General features: G+C 59.1%; 1 protein-coding gene across 4 annotated transcripts in view; it reads left to right on the top strand.

Annotated features, from left to right (window-relative positions):
* SGTA (small glutamine rich tetratricopeptide repeat containing alpha) overlaps positions 1-17,909 on the top strand; it is a 28,443-nt gene extending 10,534 nt beyond the window's left edge. For 2 of the 4 annotated variants that reach the window (XM_032252328.1, XM_032252330.1), the window contains 11 exons: positions 2,873-3,012; positions 4,195-4,301; positions 4,607-4,691; positions 7,297-7,396; positions 9,417-9,521; positions 10,493-10,631; positions 11,513-11,575; positions 13,279-13,316; positions 15,023-15,112; positions 15,293-15,413; positions 16,712-17,909. In XM_032252328.1, the coding sequence (XP_032108219.1) occupies positions 2,913-3,012; positions 4,195-4,301; positions 4,607-4,691; positions 7,297-7,396; positions 9,417-9,521; positions 10,493-10,631; positions 11,513-11,575; positions 13,279-13,316; positions 15,023-15,112; positions 15,293-15,407 (942 nt within the window). In that variant the 5' untranslated portion in view covers positions 2,873-2,912 and the 3' untranslated portion in view covers positions 15,408-15,413; positions 16,712-17,909. Of the gene's footprint in view, positions 1-2,851; positions 3,013-4,194; positions 4,302-4,606; positions 4,692-7,296; positions 7,397-9,416; positions 9,522-10,492; positions 10,632-11,512; positions 11,576-13,278; positions 13,317-15,022; positions 15,113-15,292; positions 15,414-16,447; positions 16,465-16,711 lie in introns of those variants that run through there. The other 2 variants (XM_032252329.1, XM_032252331.1) reach the window with 2 other exon arrangements.
* Positions 17,910-18,009: the final 100 nt, after the last annotated feature.

Genomic DNA, 18,009 nt, shown 5'->3' on the forward strand with positions numbered 1-18,009 from the left:
TAATCCCAGCACTTGGGAGGCTGAGGTGGGTGGATCACGAGGTCAGGAGTTCGAGACCAGCCTGGCCAAGATGGTGAAACCCTGTCTCTACTAAAAATAAAAAAATTAGCTGGGCGCAGTGGTAGGTGCCTGTAATCCCAGCTACTTGGGAGGCTGAGGCAGGAGAATCGGTTGAACCCAGGAGGCGGAGGTTGTAGTGAGCTGAGATCACGCAACTGTACTCTAGCCTGGGCGACAGAGCAAGACTGTTTAAAAAAAAAAATTATCCAGAGGCAGCCAGGCCTGGCACTTCCTCGTCCATCCCGAGGCTACCAGCCTCTCAGCCACACCCTGTCTGACCCAGCCTGAGCTTTTGATGTCAGACCTGTGCTTCTCCTCGCGGTGATTCCCCTGCTCTGGAGACCTTGGGCCTGCCTCTCCCTTGCCTCACCTGTCTGGGTCCGGGCACACAGAGCTTGGCTGAATATATGGCCGACTAGGCACGGTCTGGGCCTGGCCCCATGAGGAAGGGCGGTGACACACAGCCCCGCCAACCTGTGTGTCAGCCATCGAGGGACACAGACAGGGAAGACACAGCTGCTTGGGGACACCAGAGGCCGTGGACAGAAAGTGGCTTCCAGGGAAAGTGGCCGCCTAGCCCCACCAAGGGAACCTCATCTCGAGAACAGAGGACGGGTTCTGTCCCGTGGCCGGAGAACAGAGAGGATGGGGTTCCATCCCGTGGCCATGCCCCAGCACCGCAGCCACCCCCGCCATGCCTGCTTCTAGCCTCGGAGCACGCTCTCCACCTCCTCCTAGTAGACCGGCGCAGTGGGCAGCATTTCCGGAACAGCCTCAGCCTGTGTTGGTCTGGGCAGTGCGGGTGGGCAGGCGCCTGTCCACGTGCCTGTCTGTGGGGCCGTTCTCGCGGCATTGCGCACGCCTGGTCTTACCCCTCCTCACGCACCCTTGACGGGGAGGTGCTGTCGCCATCCCTGGGGGACAGAAGAGGGAACTGAGGCTCAGCAGAGCTCAGCTGCTTCCCCTAGGTCACGCCGCCAAAAATAGCCAGCCGAGGTCTGTGCTGCGAGACTCACCTCGAGGAATCGTGAAAGTCACGGTGGACACTGCAGGGCACCGTGCTCTTGGTGGAGAGAGTCGCAGTTACTTCCCCTGACCCCCGACAGCAGCCACCATGGGCCTCCCCATTTTACAGACGTGGAGGCGGAGGCTCCGACACACTCAGCGACCCGTCCGAGCTCATGAACTTTGCAGGCCGCAATCGGGACCCAAGCCGCCTGGCCTCTCCCTCACAGCCGAGGGCTGTGTCCACTCGCTAGTCCTGTGGCCACAACCCGGCCGGCTTAAAACCACCAAGGTCGATTTCCCTCGCAGCTCCGGAGGCCAGAAGTCCGGGGCGAAGGTGCGGGCCGGGCCGCGCTGCCTCCGAAGGCGGCTCCGTCCTGCGTCTCCCAGCTGCTGGGGGCCGCGTGGCCTCAGCCTCTGCGTCTGTCTTCACGTGGCCGTCTCCGTAGCCGTACACCGTGTTGAGTCTCTGCGTTAGGGCCACCACAGTGACCTCGCCTCGACTTGCTTGTCCCTGCAAAGACACGAACAAGGTCGCATTCTCAGGTTGCAGGTGGATGTGACTAGGGGAACAGTGTTCAGCCCAGAGCACGGCGGCCCCAGAGTGGCTGCTGCTGCCTCTCGGTGCAGTTTGGTATATCAGAACGTTTAGAGTCACCGTGGCCAGCTGGAAATGGAGGCACAGTGAGGCCGGGCTTGCTGGAGGTGGCGCTGCGAGGCCGCTGGCCAGCCCGCCCCAGGAATCTCGCACAGCACGCGGCGGGGCGTCCTGCCCAGTGCCGGGAAGGTCGCTGCGGCTGAAGTCCCTCCAACTTGGCCCAGGCACCCAGGAAACCTGCGTGAAAGGTCTTGTACTAAAAAAAGACCCGTCTGTGGGCAACAGCTCCAGCTTCCAGAACAGCCTCTCCCGACGTCATCCTCCGGTGCCCTTTAGAGCTCTGGCAGGAACCTGCAGAGACCACAGACGTGAGCAGCGCAGCTGTCAGGTCCTGGGAGTGAGGAACAAGACAGGTGCCCAAGGGGAAGGAGGCGGGCATCCAGGGGGAACCGGACAGGTGTCCAGGGGGAACGAGGCGGGAGTCCAAGGCGGAAGGAGGCAGGCGTCCAGGGGGAATGAGGCGGGTGTCCAAGGATGAGGCGGGCATCCAAGGGGGAACCAGACAGGCGTCCGAGGGGGAATGAAAGGGAATGAGATGGCTAACTCCTTAGGGGGAGTCCTCTGCAAGTCCCAGGAAACAGCGATGTCACGGCAGGCACACCCGGCCCCGCTGGGTGTCTAAGAAATGCTGGCATGCCAAAAAAGAGGTAGATTGAGGAAGGGGGTCATGGCTTTGGCTCAGGACAAGGTCTCTCCCTCTCAGCACCGTGGACACTGGTGCTGCTTCATTCTCTGGAGTGGAGCTGTCCTGGGCACTGCAGGGTGCTGGGCAGTGTCCCTGACCTCCAGCCACCTCATGCCAGAAGCAGGGGCAGAAGGGACCTCTGTGGGGCCTCAGCACCACCCTCAGAGCACTCAGGAGGTCCTGGGAGCCGGGCGGGTTCTCTAGGGCAGCTGCTGCTTGCCTGCTGGCCTCACACTTGCCGGCCTGTGCACGGCCGGGTTGGTGAGCTCCGGGCCTCAGGTCATCATCCTTGAAATGGGCATATTAAGGCCTTACCACCTCGGCTGTCCTGGAGCTGAGATCAGCGAGCGCCCTTAGAATAGGACCCGGCGAGTTGGGGGCGGGCCTGGGGCGGGGAGTGTGAGGGGCCTGATGGGGGGTTTTCCCGCACCCCCCGCACTCAGGCCCTCCACTTGGACCCGCAGATCCTGAGCACCCCCAGGTGTCACCTCTTCCGGGCTCGAGATGGACAACAAGAAGCGCCTGGCCTACGCCATCATCCAGTTCCTACACGACCAGCTCCGGCACGGGGGCCTGTCGTCCGACGCCCAGGAGAGCCTGGAAGGTATGAGTGTGCCCGCCACCTCCCCCTCCCTTCCCGGGCAGCAGCTGGCATAGTCGCCTAGTGTAGACCCCTGGCGTGTACACCGCTGGTCTCCCGCCTGGCTTCTTGAGGGAGGAAGCTGAGCCTAGGGAGGGCCGGGACCTGCCCAGGGCCACACAGCCCCTGGCCACAGGAACCAGGGCCGAGCCCTCCCACCCGCCACTGCGTGGTACCACCGTCGCTTGCCGCCTTCAGGCTGAGCTGCCTTTTCCATCTCCCCATCTTCCACCAAGGTGTGCTTCCGGAACATTCTCACCACCTGGTGTGTGCATGTCGCTATTGGTCACAGGGAAAAGCTCTCCTAGTGCTGGTCCCGTCCTAGAGTCCCAGCCCCACTGGTGTCCCACCTGGCCTGCCGTGGTCTCCTGTCTGGTCTGGCTCCCACGTCTGCGACACCCAGATCTGGCAGCTTGTGCGGCCGGCAGGCTCCAGCCCAGATCCTCCTTCTCCTCCTCTGCCTCGCTCACCTGTGTCCGGGGCCTGCCAGGCCTCTGTGGCATGGACCCACAGTGACAGCTGTAGGGATGTGCCCCGGTCCTAGACACAGCACTGGGGAGGAAGTAGCCAACCCCCATTAGGACCCCGGGTCCACACGAGGAGGGTGCCAGGGCTCGTGTGGTCAGGCTCTGGGAGAGGAGGGTGCCGGGGCTCGGGGAAGGAGGGTGTCGGGGCTTGTGTGGATGGGCTCCGGGAGAGGGGCCCTGCGGCTGTTTCCTGTCCTGCTCTCCATGGTCCTGGTTCAGACATAGTCACACAGGACTTCTGAGGGCTGGCTTCAAGCTCCTGACTCTTGGAGGTCCAACAGCATTCCGGGCACCTCACCCCTGATGTGGCCCTCCAGGCGGGGCCAAGCCCCCACCACGCCTCAGCCGGGCAGCCCCAGCATTGAGACCCCACGGAGGCCTGAGGTCACCACCTGGGCCCTGCTCTCAGGCGCACAGGGCTTCTCCACACAGCTTTTCTTTTCGGGAAGGAGGAGGACCCGCTGTCCCAGGCCAGGGCGCAGGCAGGCCCCTGCATTCTGGGATCCTTGGAAACAAGCATGCCTGGGGAAACGGGAGCGCCAACCCCACTCTCCAGACCAGAAAATGTAAGCTCAGGGCTGCGTTCACCTCGAGGGCCCGCCTCTGTTCCCCCTTCCAGTCGCCATCCAGTGCCTGGAGACTGCGTTTGGGGTGACAGTGGAAGACAGCGACCTCGCGCTCCCTCAGACTCTGCCAGAGATATTTGAAGCGGCTGCCACAGGCAAGGTGAGCCTCTAGGCTTCCCAAGCCACCGCCCCCAAAACGAGAGCAGCAGCAGCGAGCAGCGCTGGGGACCCCAGCGACGAGGCTGCAGGAGCCCTCGGCCCTCCTCCCTTCATCGGCGGGGCCTGAGGCATGTGGCACTGTGGTCGCTTGCCCAGGGCCACGTGGCAAGGGGCCAGGAGTCCCCTGCGGAGCCCCTGGGGTATTCAGGGCTTGGCGGCCCTCTCTGGCATCCCAAGGAGACCTGAGGTCGGAGGGTGCCAGGTTGGGAGGAGAGGGCAGCAGGCCATCTTTGCCTCCGGGACCAGGAGATGCCGCAGGACCTGAGGAGCCCTGCACGAACCCCACCTTCTGAGGAGGACTCAGCGGAGGCAGAGCGCCTCAAAACCGAAGGTAATGGAGGACCCTCCAACCTACAGGCGCGTTGCCCCGCCTAGACTCTGGGGCCTGGGACCCTCGCCTTGGCCGGCTGGTCCCTGGGGCCCTGGGAGTTGAGGGGAGCACCCTGATGAGCAGCATGCTGGCTTGTGGGAGTGGGGACAGAAGGGGGACTGGTGAGAGCACAGGTGCAGAGAAACTGGACCGTCAGGCACAGCTGGTGGGGATGTGAGTGGAGCGGCTCCCAAAAGTTACACAGCTTCCGTGAGGCCCAGCAGTTCCACCCCTGGACACTAGCTACGTGCCTGAGAGAGCTGGACACACGTCCACTACAAGCCGAGGCACAAATGCTCACGGCAGCTGTGTTCACAAGAGTCAAAAGCAGAAACGGGCCGAGCGCCACGGTCACACCTGTAATCCCAGCACTTTGGGAGGCTGAGGCTGGTGGATCACCAGATCTCAGGAGTTCAAGACCAGCGTGGCCAACATGGGGAAACCCCGTCTCTACTAAAAATGCAAAAACATTAGCCAGGTGCGGTGGCGGGTACCTGTAATCCCGGCTACTGGGGAGGCTGTGGCAGGAGAGTCGCCTGAACCTGGGAGGCGCAGGTTGCAGGGAGCCCAGATCACCCCACTGCACACCAGTTTGGGCAACAAAAGTGAAACTCTGTCTCAAAATAAATAAATGAAAGCAAAAACAGCTTAAATTGTCTGCCCACAATAAATGGATCAGCACAGCATGTCCCGTCCACACAGTGGAATGTGGGTCAGCACGAAGAGGAGCGGGGTTCGGACCCAGGGCCTGGCGCAGGGCACCACGAGGCGCCACGCTCAGGGAGAGATGCCAGACACAAAAGGCCATGCTGTGTGCGATCCTGTTCCTGTGAAATGTGCAGGACAGGCGGATGCACAAAGACAGGAAGGGGGTGTGGGGTGCCGGGCTTGGTGGCGACAGCTAACGGGGACAGGGAAGCTTTTTGCGGTGGTGGGAGGTGCTGGAATTTGGTAGTGGCTATGGTTGCACAACACGTTGAATATGCTAAAAACCACTCAATTACTGGTTTTCTTTGGAGACAGAGTCTTGCTGTGTTACCCAGGCTGGAGTGCAGGGGCGCAATCTCAGCCCACTGCAACCTCTGCCTCCTGGGTTCAAGCAGTTCTCCTGCCTTAGCCTCCCAGGTAGCTGGGGTTACAGTCATGTGCTGCTACACCTGGCCTGTTTTTGTATTTTTAGTAGAGACGGGGCTTCACCATGTTGGCCAGGCTGGTCCTGAACTCCTGACCTCAGGCGATCCACCCGCCTCAGTCTTTCAAACTCCTGGGATTACAAGTGTGAGCCACTGCGCCTGGCCCTAAATTACTTTTTTTCTTTTTTGAGACAGAGATTCATTCGGGTCTGCCAGGCTGGAATGCAATGGGGCTATCTCGGCTCACCGCAACTTCCGCCTCCAGGGTTCAAGCCATTCTCCTGCCTCAGCCTCCCAAGTAGCTGGGATTATAGGCGTGCACCACCACACCCAGCTAATTTTGTGTTTTTAGTAGAGATGGGGTTTCTCCATTTTGGTCAGGCTGGTCTTGAACTCCTGACCTTAGGTGATCCACCCGCCTTGGCCTCCCAAAGTGCTGGGATTACAGGTGTGAGCCACCACGTGTGGCCCTAAATTACATTTTTAAAGTGTAAGCTTTGTGGCATGTAAGTTGTATCTCACTAAAACTGTTTAAGGAAACACGTGCCGACACCCGCCTTCCCCTACACCCTCCTCAATTGGGATCTTGGGGGCCGGAGCGGGTTCCCATCTTCAGGGCTCTCAGTTGCTTCTGGGATAGCAGCTGGGTTTTTTTTTTTTTTTTTTTTTTTTGAGAGGGAGTTTCATTCTGTCGCCAGGCTGGAGTGCAGTGGTGTGACCTTGGCTCACTGCAACCTCTGGCTCCCTGGTTCAAGCGATCTTCCTGCCTCAGCCTCCCGAGTAGCTGGCAGTACAGATGTGCACCACCAGGCCCAGCTAATTTTTGTATTTTTTAGTAGAGACAGGGTTTCACCACGTTGGCCAGGATGGTTTCACTCTCTTGACCTCGCAATTCGCCCACCTCGGCTTCCCAGAGTGCTGGGATTGCAGGCATAAGCCACCGTGCCCAGCCACAGCTGGGCTTTTTCCCATCCACCACCTGTACCTTAGAAGCTGCATTGCCTGTGAAATCAGAAGACATCACATGAGTCTTCTAGAACACAGGCCTCCACCTGGGCTCTTTCCAAAAAAAATAGCAAAAGAGACAGTTCGCTCCCTGGGCTGATGAGCCGCATTAACCATTCCATTCCCAGCCGTCGCCATCCAGGCAGTGACAGCCACCATTGCCAGATACAGGCCAGGCCAGGCCCTGCCGCCCCCACCTCCGTCTCCCTTAGTGGGTGCAGAGATGACCACTTGCCACTAGAGAACCCCCCATAGATGCAGACGCCTCCCGAGCCCACGTCTGTTGAATCCTAGTCGCCCAGAAGAGCCGTGTGTGGCCCAGAAGAGCCGTGTGTCGCCCAGAAGAGCCGTGTGTGGCCCAGAAGAGCCGTGTGTGGCACCGAGGTCCCTCAGTCTTTGTGAACGCCCCGGGGTTTTTCTCTCTTTAGGAAATGAGCAGATGAAAGTGGAAAACTTTGAAGCGGCCGTGCATTTCTACGGAAAGGCCATCGAGCTCAACCCTGCCAACGCCGTCTATTTCTGCAACAGGTACCAGCTCAGGGCCTGCCCAGGGCAGTGCGGCTGGGTGCAGGGGCGGCCTCCCGGGTGCTCAGCAAGGACCAGAGGTGGGAGAGGCCTTTGCACTGTAGATGGGGGTTCACCGGCAGTCCCAGGCCAGGAGCAAGCATCAGGTGGCCAGCAGGGGGGATCAGGGAGAGTCGATGCTGATCTTAAAATCAGGCGGCACGCCCAGCGCTCTCGGAGGCCACGGTGGGAGGATCACTTGAGGTCAGGAGTTCAGGACCAGCTTGGGCAATATATCAAGACCCCTGTCTCTACAGAAAATATAAAAAAGTTAGTCTGAGGGCCAGGCATGCCGGCTCATATCTGTAATCCCGGCACTTTGGGAGGCCGAGGCAGGCGGATCACCTGAGGTCAGGAGTTGAAGACCAGCCTGACTAACATGGTGAAACCCTGTCTCTACTAAAAATACAAAAATTCACCTAGCGTCATGGCAGGTGCCTGTAATCCCAGCTACTCGGGAGGCTGAGGCAGGAGAATTGCTTGAATCCAGGAGGCAAAGGTTGCAGTGAGCCAAGATCATACCACTGCACTCCACCCTGAGTGACAGACTCTGTCTCACAAACAAAAAAAACTAGCTGTGCTGGTGGCAGATGACTGTAGTCCCAGCTACGTGGGCGGCTGAGGAAGGAGAATCTCTTGAACCCAGGAGGCGGAGGTTGCAGTGAGCCAAGATCACATCAGTGCACCCCAGCCTGGGCAGCAGAGCAAAGACCACGTTTCAAAAATAAATAAGTACATAAAAACAAAATCAGGGCCGGGCGTGCTGGCTCACGCCTGTAATCCCAGCACTCTGGGAAGCCGAGGTGGGCAGATCACGAGGTCACGTGATCGAGACCATCCTGGCCAACATGGTGAAACCCCATTTCTACTAAAAAGTACAAAAATTAGCTGGGCGTGGTGGCGCTGCCTGTAGTCCCAGCTTCTCAGGAGGCTGAGGCAGGATAAGTGCTTGAACCCGGGAGGTGGAGGTGGCAGCGAGCCAAGATCACTCCGCTGCACTCCAGCCTGGTACCTGGTGACAGAGTGAGACTCTGTCTCCAAAAAAAAACAAACAAAATCGAGTGTCATGGCATTCCACGCGAATGTCAAGTCAGGAAAATAATCCAAAATATGGAGAGTTGAGAGTTATGTTTTCCTTGAACTTGCGATCTTGAATCTCTTTTAGGCTTACAGAACAGTTGCAGCGGACGTGCGGGGTTCCTGGCCGCCTGTCAGGGTGGTCTCCACTTAATGCTTCTCTGTACTTTGAAAAAATTGTAAAGAGAAACAGTAAACACGAAAATGGTGAAATCGATTCAGATGCCGTAAGCCGAGAGCTTTGGGCCTTCACATTGGTCTGAGTTCTTTTTTTTGAGACCGAGTTTCGCTCTTGTTGCCCAGGCTGAAGTGCAGTGGCACAATCTCGGCTCACCGCAACCTCCGCCTCCTGGGCTCAAACAGTTCTTCTTCCTCAGCCTCCCAAGTAGCTGAGATGACAGGCTTGTGCCATCACGCCCGGCTAGTTTTGTATTTTTAGTAGAGATGGGGTTTCTCCATGTTGGTCAGGCTGGTCTTGAACTCCCAACCTCATGTGATCCGCCTGCTTCGGCCTCCTGAAGTGCTGGGATTACAGGCGTGAGCCACTTCGCCCTGCCCTGGTCTGAGCTCTTTTTTTACTGATACGTCAGTAAATTTGATGATAAAACTGGTGTGCGTTTCCTGCACTCATTGCTCTTGTACAGCTGTGGGTCGGAACGTTTTTTGTAAATAAAATCCAGAGCCGCAGTCCCGAGTGGCTGTTGCTGCTCTGAGCCCGCATCTTTCTAAGAGCATCTCAGCAGCCACACCTCTCAGCTCTCCCCACCAGCCCCATTTTACAGACCGGGAAACTGAGGCTGTGCCTCCAGGAAGCGGGAGAGGAACGCAGCGCTGAGGCTTCCCTTCGGGGCCGCCCACTGGACTCAGAGCTGCCGGTGAGGTACCTGACCTGCCTTTTCTTCCCCAGAGCCGCGGCCTACAGCAAACTTGGTAACTACGCGGGTGCTGTGCAGGACTGTGAGCGGGCCATCTGCATAGACCCGGCCTACAGCAAGGCCTACGGCAGGATGGGGTGAGTGCCTGAGTGCCGTCCGCAGGCATCTTTCCAGTTCCTCTCGGGCCCTTCCTCTCCTGCATGCTCCTGCTTCCTCCCGTGTGGCCTTTTCCACACCCGCCCCGCTTCTCCCAGCCCGGTCGGTTCAGCTCGACACTAGCCGTTCGGAGCTAACGTGGCCCCTACAGGCCACGGGCGCAGTCCCACAGACCACCCCGCGTCAGCTGCCAGCTGGAGATCCCGGGACCCTTGCTGCGCGCCGACCAGCTGTGCACTGGGGTTCCCACAGGCCCCGCTCAGGCTCCGTTGCTTGCACGGGCAGCTCAAAGAGCTCAGGGGAGCAGCACCTGGTTTATGATGAAGGTCACAGGAGGGGTCCGAGGGCGAGGCAGGAGGGTCCCCGGGGCAGGAGCCTGTGCCCCGTGGGGCCGGTGCTGCCCTCCCAGCACGAGGGTGCCTCTGCCTGCTGCCTTGAACGCTCTTGCTCAAAATCTGTGTGATTGGGTCACCTGGGAGGCCGAGGGAGGGGCCCTGTCCGCCTGCTTGGTTTCCCCAGGACCCGCCCTGGGCTCTCTAGGGGCCCCCGAGTCACCTCAGTAGTGAAGATTCAGGTGGGGGTCAGGCTGCTTGTGGATGGCGGGAGACATGTCTGTCCGTCAGAGGTTCCAAGAGTCCTCGGTGCCCTGTGCCAGGAAGCGGGGCACAGACCACATCCACGCTTTTCCCGTGACCCCACCCCTGCCTGCTCCCTCCTCAGCCCTCTCGGGCCTTGAAGTCCTGTGTGGCCCCATGGGGACACCAGTTCTTGTGCCGCAGGGGTCTTCTCGTGTCTGTCTCCCTCAGTCCCACCCTGGCCCCCTTGAAAGCCAGGTTTGCCTCCGCCAAGTTGACGGTGTGCACGGGCTGCCAGGCTGCTGGGGATGGGGGCCTGGGCGTGGCCTCCCAGAGCAGGGCAGATGGGAACAGTCTGTCCCTGGTGCTCTCCCCAGCCTGGCGCTTTCCAGCCTGAACAAGCACGTGGAGGCCGTGGCCTACTACAAGAAGGCCCTGGAGCTGGACCCCGACAACGAGACGTACAAGTCCAACCTCAAGATCGCGGAGCTGAAGCTGCGGGAGGCCCCCAGCCCTGTGAGTGCAGCGGGGCGAGTGGCCCCAGAATGCAGGGCTGATTGTGGTGGGTGGGGACAGGTCCTCAGGGGCGCCACCAGCTCTCGGCTTAACCTGGGTGTTGTGAGGGTCCGGGGTCTGTTTCAGTTGGTGGTGAGACGCGCCCGTGGAAGTGACTCTTGTTTTTTGTTTTTTTTTTTTTAAGACGGGGTTTCACCATGTTGGTCAGGCTGGTCTTGAACTCCTGACCTCAGGTGATCCGCCCATCTTGGCCTCCAAAGTGCTTGGATTACAGGCCTGAGCTACTACGCCCGGCCGGAAGTGACTGTTGTGAGGAGTGGGTTTGTGCTCCCAGATCCCTGGAAGCAGGAGGCCGGCTGCAGGGCTAGGCAGGAGGTGGGGAGGGGCACAGACGGACCCTCGCTGTGGGTTGTGTGGCGAGGCTGGGTGGGCAGGCTTCGGGTCGGCCAGTTGGAGCCGTTTCACTGGACCTAGGCCTGGGGGCTGCCCTGGTCGTCTGGTCCCTGGCTGGGGGTGGCTGGGGCAGGTGGATCGTGGCTCTGGGGTGATCGGAGAGGTGCCAGGGGTGTGGGTTCTAGGTCGGTGGGTTTGTATTTCAAAGTGCGTTCCTGGGGGAGTCGTTTGCTATCTCTGGGAATTGGCCACTCCCAGAGGGGCCGGCTCTGCCAGGCCAGCAAGGCCCCAAGACGTCAAAGCAGCCAAATACAGGAAATAGAGGTGTGGGTGGTAGCCTGGGCTGGCCCCGCAGTTGGCCTGCGCTGCGTGCTGCCTGCCTCAAAGCAGCCTCTGGCGCAGGGCTGGTAGAATGTCTGAGCCCCGAGGGGCTGTTGTCCCTGGGCTCGAGGGGGCTTACTCATCGTGGCCTCTGATCTCACCCCCAGACTGGAGGCGCGGGCAGCTTCGACATCGCCGGCCTGCTGAACAACCCTGGCTTCATGACCATGGTAAGTGCCCGCCCTCCTCCCTGCCCCCTGGTGGCTCCGCCATGCCCCAGCCCACACCTGCTGCGTCAGCGCTGCAGGCCAGGGCTTCCCTCTCATGGCACTGCTGGCATCTGAGACCAGATGGTTCTTGTCTGTGGGGCTGTCCCCAGCACTCCATGTCAGGAACACCCAGCCCTCAGCTTTGACGATCACAGTGTTCCCGATGTTGACGTCCCAAGCAAGACCTATCAGTAATAAGCACCGAAAACAGCGTGCTGCTTCTCCTGGCTGAATAACCCAGGGAGAGCACATCCCTGCCCCAGTGTGGGTCCCTCCTCGCAGTGCAGAGACGCTGATCACAGCACAGCCGCGCCTCCCTTCCAAGGTTCAGGCGAGGAACCAGAGTGCCGGGCGCAAGTGCTGCCTCCCGATGCCTGGCACTCAAAGGGGTGGCCTGTGGCAGAGGGTTCCTTGGCTGGGACCCTCGGAGAGCCACCCCTGTGGTGCATGTGTGCCCTGGAGGTCGGTGTGCCCTGGGGCTACACTGCAGGCTCCCACGCCTTAAGGGGCAGGGACTCACCTAAGGCTGTTAGGGAGAGAAAAGCCCTCAGACTCACTGGCAGTCAGAAAAACGTCCCAGCTGGCCCAGGACCCCTGTACTCACCATGGGATGGAGGGTGAGCGGCCCCAGCCCTTCAAGGGGCCTCTCAGCCTCACCATGGCACAAACTCCTTTTGCCTTCAGACATCTGGGGTTGGCAGAATAAGGCCCGCCACTGGGTTTTGTTAATAAAGTTTTATTGGCACACAGCCATGCCCATTCATACACGTAGTGTCAGTGGTGGCTTTCATGATGCCGCAGCAGAGCTGAGTAGTTGGGTCAGGGACCCCGTGTCTGGAAAGGCTGGGGGTATTTACACACTCCCTTTACACAGAGTTTGCCACAACTCTGAGCCACCCACTTTCAGCAGGTCCAAAGGAATAATCGATCCCAAGTGGAAAGTTAATGTGAGAAAGTACCCAATACAGTACTGTTTATTTATTCATTCATATTTTTATTTATCGTTTTTGAGACAGAGTCTCGCTCTGTCACCCAGGCTGGAGTGCAGCGGCACAAGGTTGGCTCACGGCAGCCTCCACCTCCTGGGTTCAAGTGATTCTCCTGCCTCAGCCTCCTGAGTAGCTGGGATTACAGGCACGCGCCACCACGCCTGCCTTATTTTGTATTTTTAGTAAAGACGGGTTTCACCGTGTTGGTTAGGCTGGTCTCAAGGTCCTGACCTCAATCCATCTACCTGCCTGGGCTTCCCAAAGTGCTGGGATTGCAGGCGTGAGCCACCGCGCCCAGCCATGCTGCTGCTTACGGATACAGCAGAGGTAAAAACCAACCAAATATGCTAAAGTAGACAGCAGCTACGATAAAGAACGAAAACGCATCCACACGGCGAAACGGCGGCAGCCAGCGACACAACGCCGTGGCGCTGCAACATCGCCCCTAAAGCAAGAGCCCAAAACAGGATGTCAGTAATAGAACGTGAAGGTCACAGCCTGTGCGTCGGCAGACGAAAGTGTGGGAAAAAGGGTAAGAAAGACCCAGTGGCCGGCTCTTACCGTGTGTCGGCGTGCTGGGGTCCGGAAGGAAGCCCAGTTCAGATGCAGAGTGTCTGATGAAAGAGAAGCATGTGCCTGGAGCTTTCTGTACTGACAAAGTGTTCTTTCCTGCAGGCTTCAAGCCTAATGAACAATCCCCAAATTCAGCAGCTGTAAGTGACAACGGCGTGTCTTCGGGTCTTCTCGTGGTTAAATGTCTTTTTATTGCGGGGAAATTTACTTGAAACTGTCCATTTTAAAGTGTCCTTGATGGCCTTAAAGACATTCACACTGTCATGCAACTGTCACCACCACTGAGCACCAGCACGCCTGCATCGCCTCCGAAGGAAGCCCCCTCCCATCAGCCGTCACTCCCAACCCCTGTCCCATCCCAACACCCACGCGTCTGCTTCCTGTCTCTGTGGCTGGGCCTGTCCTTTAGTTTCACAGAAGCGGGATCACACGCTGCGTGGTCTTTTGTGTCTGGCGTCTCCCCATGAGCCTGTGTCCTCAGGGTGCATCTGTGCTGGGACCTGGGTCGGGGCCTCCTTCCTTTTCATGGCTGAGTAATGATATTCCAGTGTGGCTGGACCGCACTGTGCTGATCCGTGCATCTATGCATGGGCATCAGGGCTGTCTGTACCTCTGTTGCCGTGGGTGGTGCTGCTCTGAGCGCAGGTGTGCAGGCCTTTGTGTCAATCCCTGTTTTCGTTTCTCTTGGGTATAAACCTGAGTGCAATTGCTAGCTCATCAGCTAGCCCCCGAATAAACTCTGTGCTTATTGGGGTACCGCTCACCCATTTTCATGGTCAGATCTTTTTTTATTTTTTTTGAGACGGAGTCTCACTCTGTCACCCAGGCTGGAGCGCAATGGCACGATCTTGGCTCGTTGCAATCTCCTCTTCGTGGGATCAAGTGATTCTCCTGTCTCAGCTTCCTGAAGTATCTGTAATTACACGCATCCGCCACTGTGCCCGGCTAATTTTCACATTTTTTGTAGAGATGGGGTTTCACCATGTTGGCCAGGATGGTCTTGAACTCCTGACCTCAGGTGATCCTCCTGCCTCAGCCTCCCAAAGTGCAGGGATTACAGGTATGAGCCACCTTGCCCAGCCTGTGGTCAAATATTTTTTTTTAAGACAGAATTTTGCTCTTGTTGTCCAAGCAGTGCAATGGCACGATCTCAGCTCACTGTAACCTCTGCCTCCTGGGTTCAAGCGATTCTCCTGCCTCAGCCTCCTGAGTAGCTGGGATTATAAGCATGTGCCACCACACCCAGCTAATTTTGTATTTTTAGTAGAGATGGGGTTTCTCTATATTGGTCAGGCTGGTCTTGAACTTCCTACCGCAGGTGATCCACCGGCCTCGGCCTCCCAAAGTGTAGGGATCACAGGTGTGAGCCACTGTGCCCGGCCCATGGTCAAATCTTAAAGCATAGTTTTCCAGCCACAGCACCGTGGCCATTTGAGCTGGACCAGTCTCTGGGGCAGGGCCATCCTGGGCACTCCAGGGTGCTGAGCAGCGTCTCTCGCCTCCACTCGATGCACACCAGGAGCACCCCCCGCCCCAGTCTTGGCATAACCCCGGCATGGCTGTTGGAAGTGTCTGCTGCCATTGCAGGGGTCCTCTGGGGCAGAATCACCCCCTGGCTGAGAACCATGGTCTTTAGGCGGAAGAAGGAAGGGCGTTGTGGGAAAGCGGGTGAAACTCAGAGGGTGGGTTTGGGCCCGGGAGGCCTGCTGGGTGGTGAGAGAGAGTCCTCTCCTGTGCGAGAAGGTGAAGAGCCGAGAGGGAATCTCTCCCCGGCCGCTGCTGAGGGGCTGCAGTGGGGGTGGCCGTCGGGCCGTCCTGGCTGCGGGTCACGCGCTTTCTCCTGCAGCATGTCCGGCATGATTTCGGGCGGCCACAACCCCCTGGGAACTCCTGGCACCAGCCCCTCGCAGAACGACCTGGCCAGCCTCATCCAGGCGTGAGTGGACCTGCTTCAAGGAGGGTGTGGGCGGCGTCCCCCTTATCCGGAGGGCCTGGCGTCCTCTGACGAGCAGTCAGATCTGTCTGTGGGGTGGAGGGGTCAAGAGGTCAGGTGGCGATGGACGGAGGCAACGGCAGGCTCTGGCCCCCGCTGAGCCCTGCGCGCCCTTCCCCACAGCGGTCAGCAGTTTGCCCAGCAGATGCAGCAGCAGAACCCAGAGTTGATAGAGCAGCTCAGGAGCCAGATCCGGAGTCGGACGCCCAGTGCCAGCAACGACGACCAGCAGGAGTGACGCCGCGTGAGTACACGGGGCTGAGGGGCAGGGGGACGGCCAGCAGGAGTGCTGCCTGGGGACTGTAGAGCCCCTCTGGGCACTAGACAGTGAGTCCTGAGCACGTCCAGCTCAGAAGGTTGCCCTGAGCCGCTGAGGCAGGTGGGGGCGTCTCTGGGCATTGGACCCCTTTCCAGGTGGCCGCCAACTCCTTCTCCCCCGCCTGTTTCCCATCTGTGAATCGGGGCTAGGTGGAGATGAGGGGGAAGCCACGGCTTCCTGGGAGGGCTGGGGTCTGGTGTCTGGCGTCCCCCCTGCAGAAGCTTTTGGTTTCTGCAGCGTCGGGGCTGCCACCTGGGCGATGGGAGCCAGGTTGTCGGGTGGTGGAAAGGACAAGCCCGGACCTGCCTTTGACTGCACATCCGAGCGTTCTGCCTACATTTTGTGGGGGATTTTTTTGTCCCTTTCTCGATGTGAGCAGCTTTTGCACTTAGAGTTGTTTAAAAATGCACTTGGAGTCCCCCATGGGTTCCAGGGTCCCCTGGCTGGCTTGGTTTCCATCCCGGGGTTCCCTGTCCATCCTGTCCATCCACGGCAGACGCCGACTCCCTGGGGCGGGTGGCTCCAGGCCTCCCAGGGTGTGTCCATTCTGCTCCGACGTGGCCTCTTCATCTTGTCACCGTTGCTGGGGGCGTCCCTCGTGTACACTCTCTCATTTTTTAACCAGAATTACTGTAGACAAATTTAAAGGACAAACGTGAAAAAGCAGCAAGAACAACCTTAATCTTTTTTTGTTGTTACTTTGAGACCATCCTGCTCTCTCACCGCGGCTGGAGGGCGGTGGTACAATCACGTCTCACTGCAGCCTCAATCTCCTGGGCTCAAGTGATCCTCCCACCTCAGCCTCCCAAAGTGCCGGATGGCAAGTGTGAGCCCCGCGTTCAGCCCAACCTCAGTCTTTTCACCCAGGGCAACTGACGTTCATATTGCAGCCACCTTTTCTACCAGTCTTTTCTTTTTTAAAACAAGTTTTCATTTACTTGTTTTTCTTTTTTTAATAGTTGAGGTGGATTTTTCACCAACATAACCTCATACCCAACGTACCACCGCACTGCAGACCCTTCTAGATCATGGCGGCGTTCTCTGCGCCACCAGCCACACCTGGCCCCGAGTGTCCGGAATGCTTCCGGTGTGGCTGTGGCACTGACGTTCGTTGAAACAGCTGGCGTGGTCCCTGGCAGAGGGCCTCTCCTCCTGCCTAGAGTGTGTGGTGCAGCCGGGGTCTCCACCTGTGCTCTGACCGCGTCACATCTGTCCCCCTCCAGCCATTCCCAGCGTGACCGCGTCCTTCCCTGGCCGACTGGAAGCCTTCTGGTTGTTTGCTGTTTCCTCCTGCTGGACTGCCTGAGAGAGGGGAAGAGAGAGACCTGGGACCTGCATGTCGAGATGGATTTTCCCTTTGTCTCTGCCTCCTCCACTCCCTTTTTGTGACTCCCCTATAGCCCCCAGACCTTTCTTGAAACAAGAGCCAGCAAGCTGAGCGCAGCCCAGCAGCGACCTCCCTCCCAGGCCCCAGACAGCCCATCACTTGAGTATTTTCTAGAATCCTGGGGTGCTCCTGGCCCCTCTCAGCGAAGCGGCAGCTTCCACGTTCAGCCGCGTGGCGGATCCTGTGGCTTCCGCAGCCTTTTTCCAGCCCCGCCCCCTCCCGTGGTGTGTGTGCAGGAACTCTCCCGTCCTGAGAAGTGCTTTCCGAGTCGACCTCCCGGCCTCGCGGGCCCCGTGCCTGCCCGGAAGAGCTCACTGCCAGCTGCAGCCCGACGCCGCGCCGTGTGTCTTTGCATGAGGAACTCTACCGGCAGACATATCTAGGAGGCAGCTGCAGTCGCCCCCCGCCTCCGCGGCCGGGAGCCATCGTGGGTGCATAGGACCAGTTTCTGTGACTTTCTCCAGGTGCACGTGTGGACAGACACGTGTTCCCCTCCGCCCACCCTCATTTTCCAGTCCTCGAGACTGAGAGCCACGAGTGTCATCATGACCTTCTGTCCCGGCTGCCTTAGCCGCGGGCACAGGGAAGGCAGCTGGGCCATTTCTGTCTGTGTCCCATCCTGCTGTCCTTCCGTCCTGGGTGTTTCACAGGCCCAGGGCCCACCTGGAAGCTCATCCCTCCAGTTCCAGGTCGAGGCCACGGGGCACCTCTGGTGCCACCCACCTTGGCCCTAAAACAGCCACCAGGAGAGCAGCTGCGAGCCAGACAGTGGGGGGCCTGCCTTGGCTCCTGGGGCCTGGGGGTGGCAGGTGAGCCCACGGCGCTGCGGTCCCAGCAGCAGGGTTGGCAGTCGGAGCATCCTGGGGATCCCTGGGTCTTGGCCGTCTGCGAGGTAGGCGCAGTACCGTGTGTCGTAGGTAACAGTAGGAACGGGGCCCCCGTGGCTCTGCAGCCCCTCACGGCGGTGAGGCGTGTGCCGAGCCCATCGGGTGCAGGGCGTGACGTGTGGGAAATAAATAGGCGTTGTGACCTCTGTCCGTCTCCACGTTGACCTTGGCGCCACCTATCCCCCGCAACCCCAGACTTTGAGAAAACGCCTGAAGCGGACTTTGCAAATCAGCTGGGCTGGTTGTA

The sequence above is a fragment of the Sapajus apella genome, unplaced genomic scaffold (assembly GCF_009761245.1).
Source record: "Sapajus apella isolate SASKATOON/1434 unplaced genomic scaffold, GSC_monkey_1.0 scaffold77, whole genome shotgun sequence".
NCBI classification, from domain to species: domain Eukaryota; kingdom Metazoa; phylum Chordata; class Mammalia; order Primates; family Cebidae; genus Sapajus; species Sapajus apella.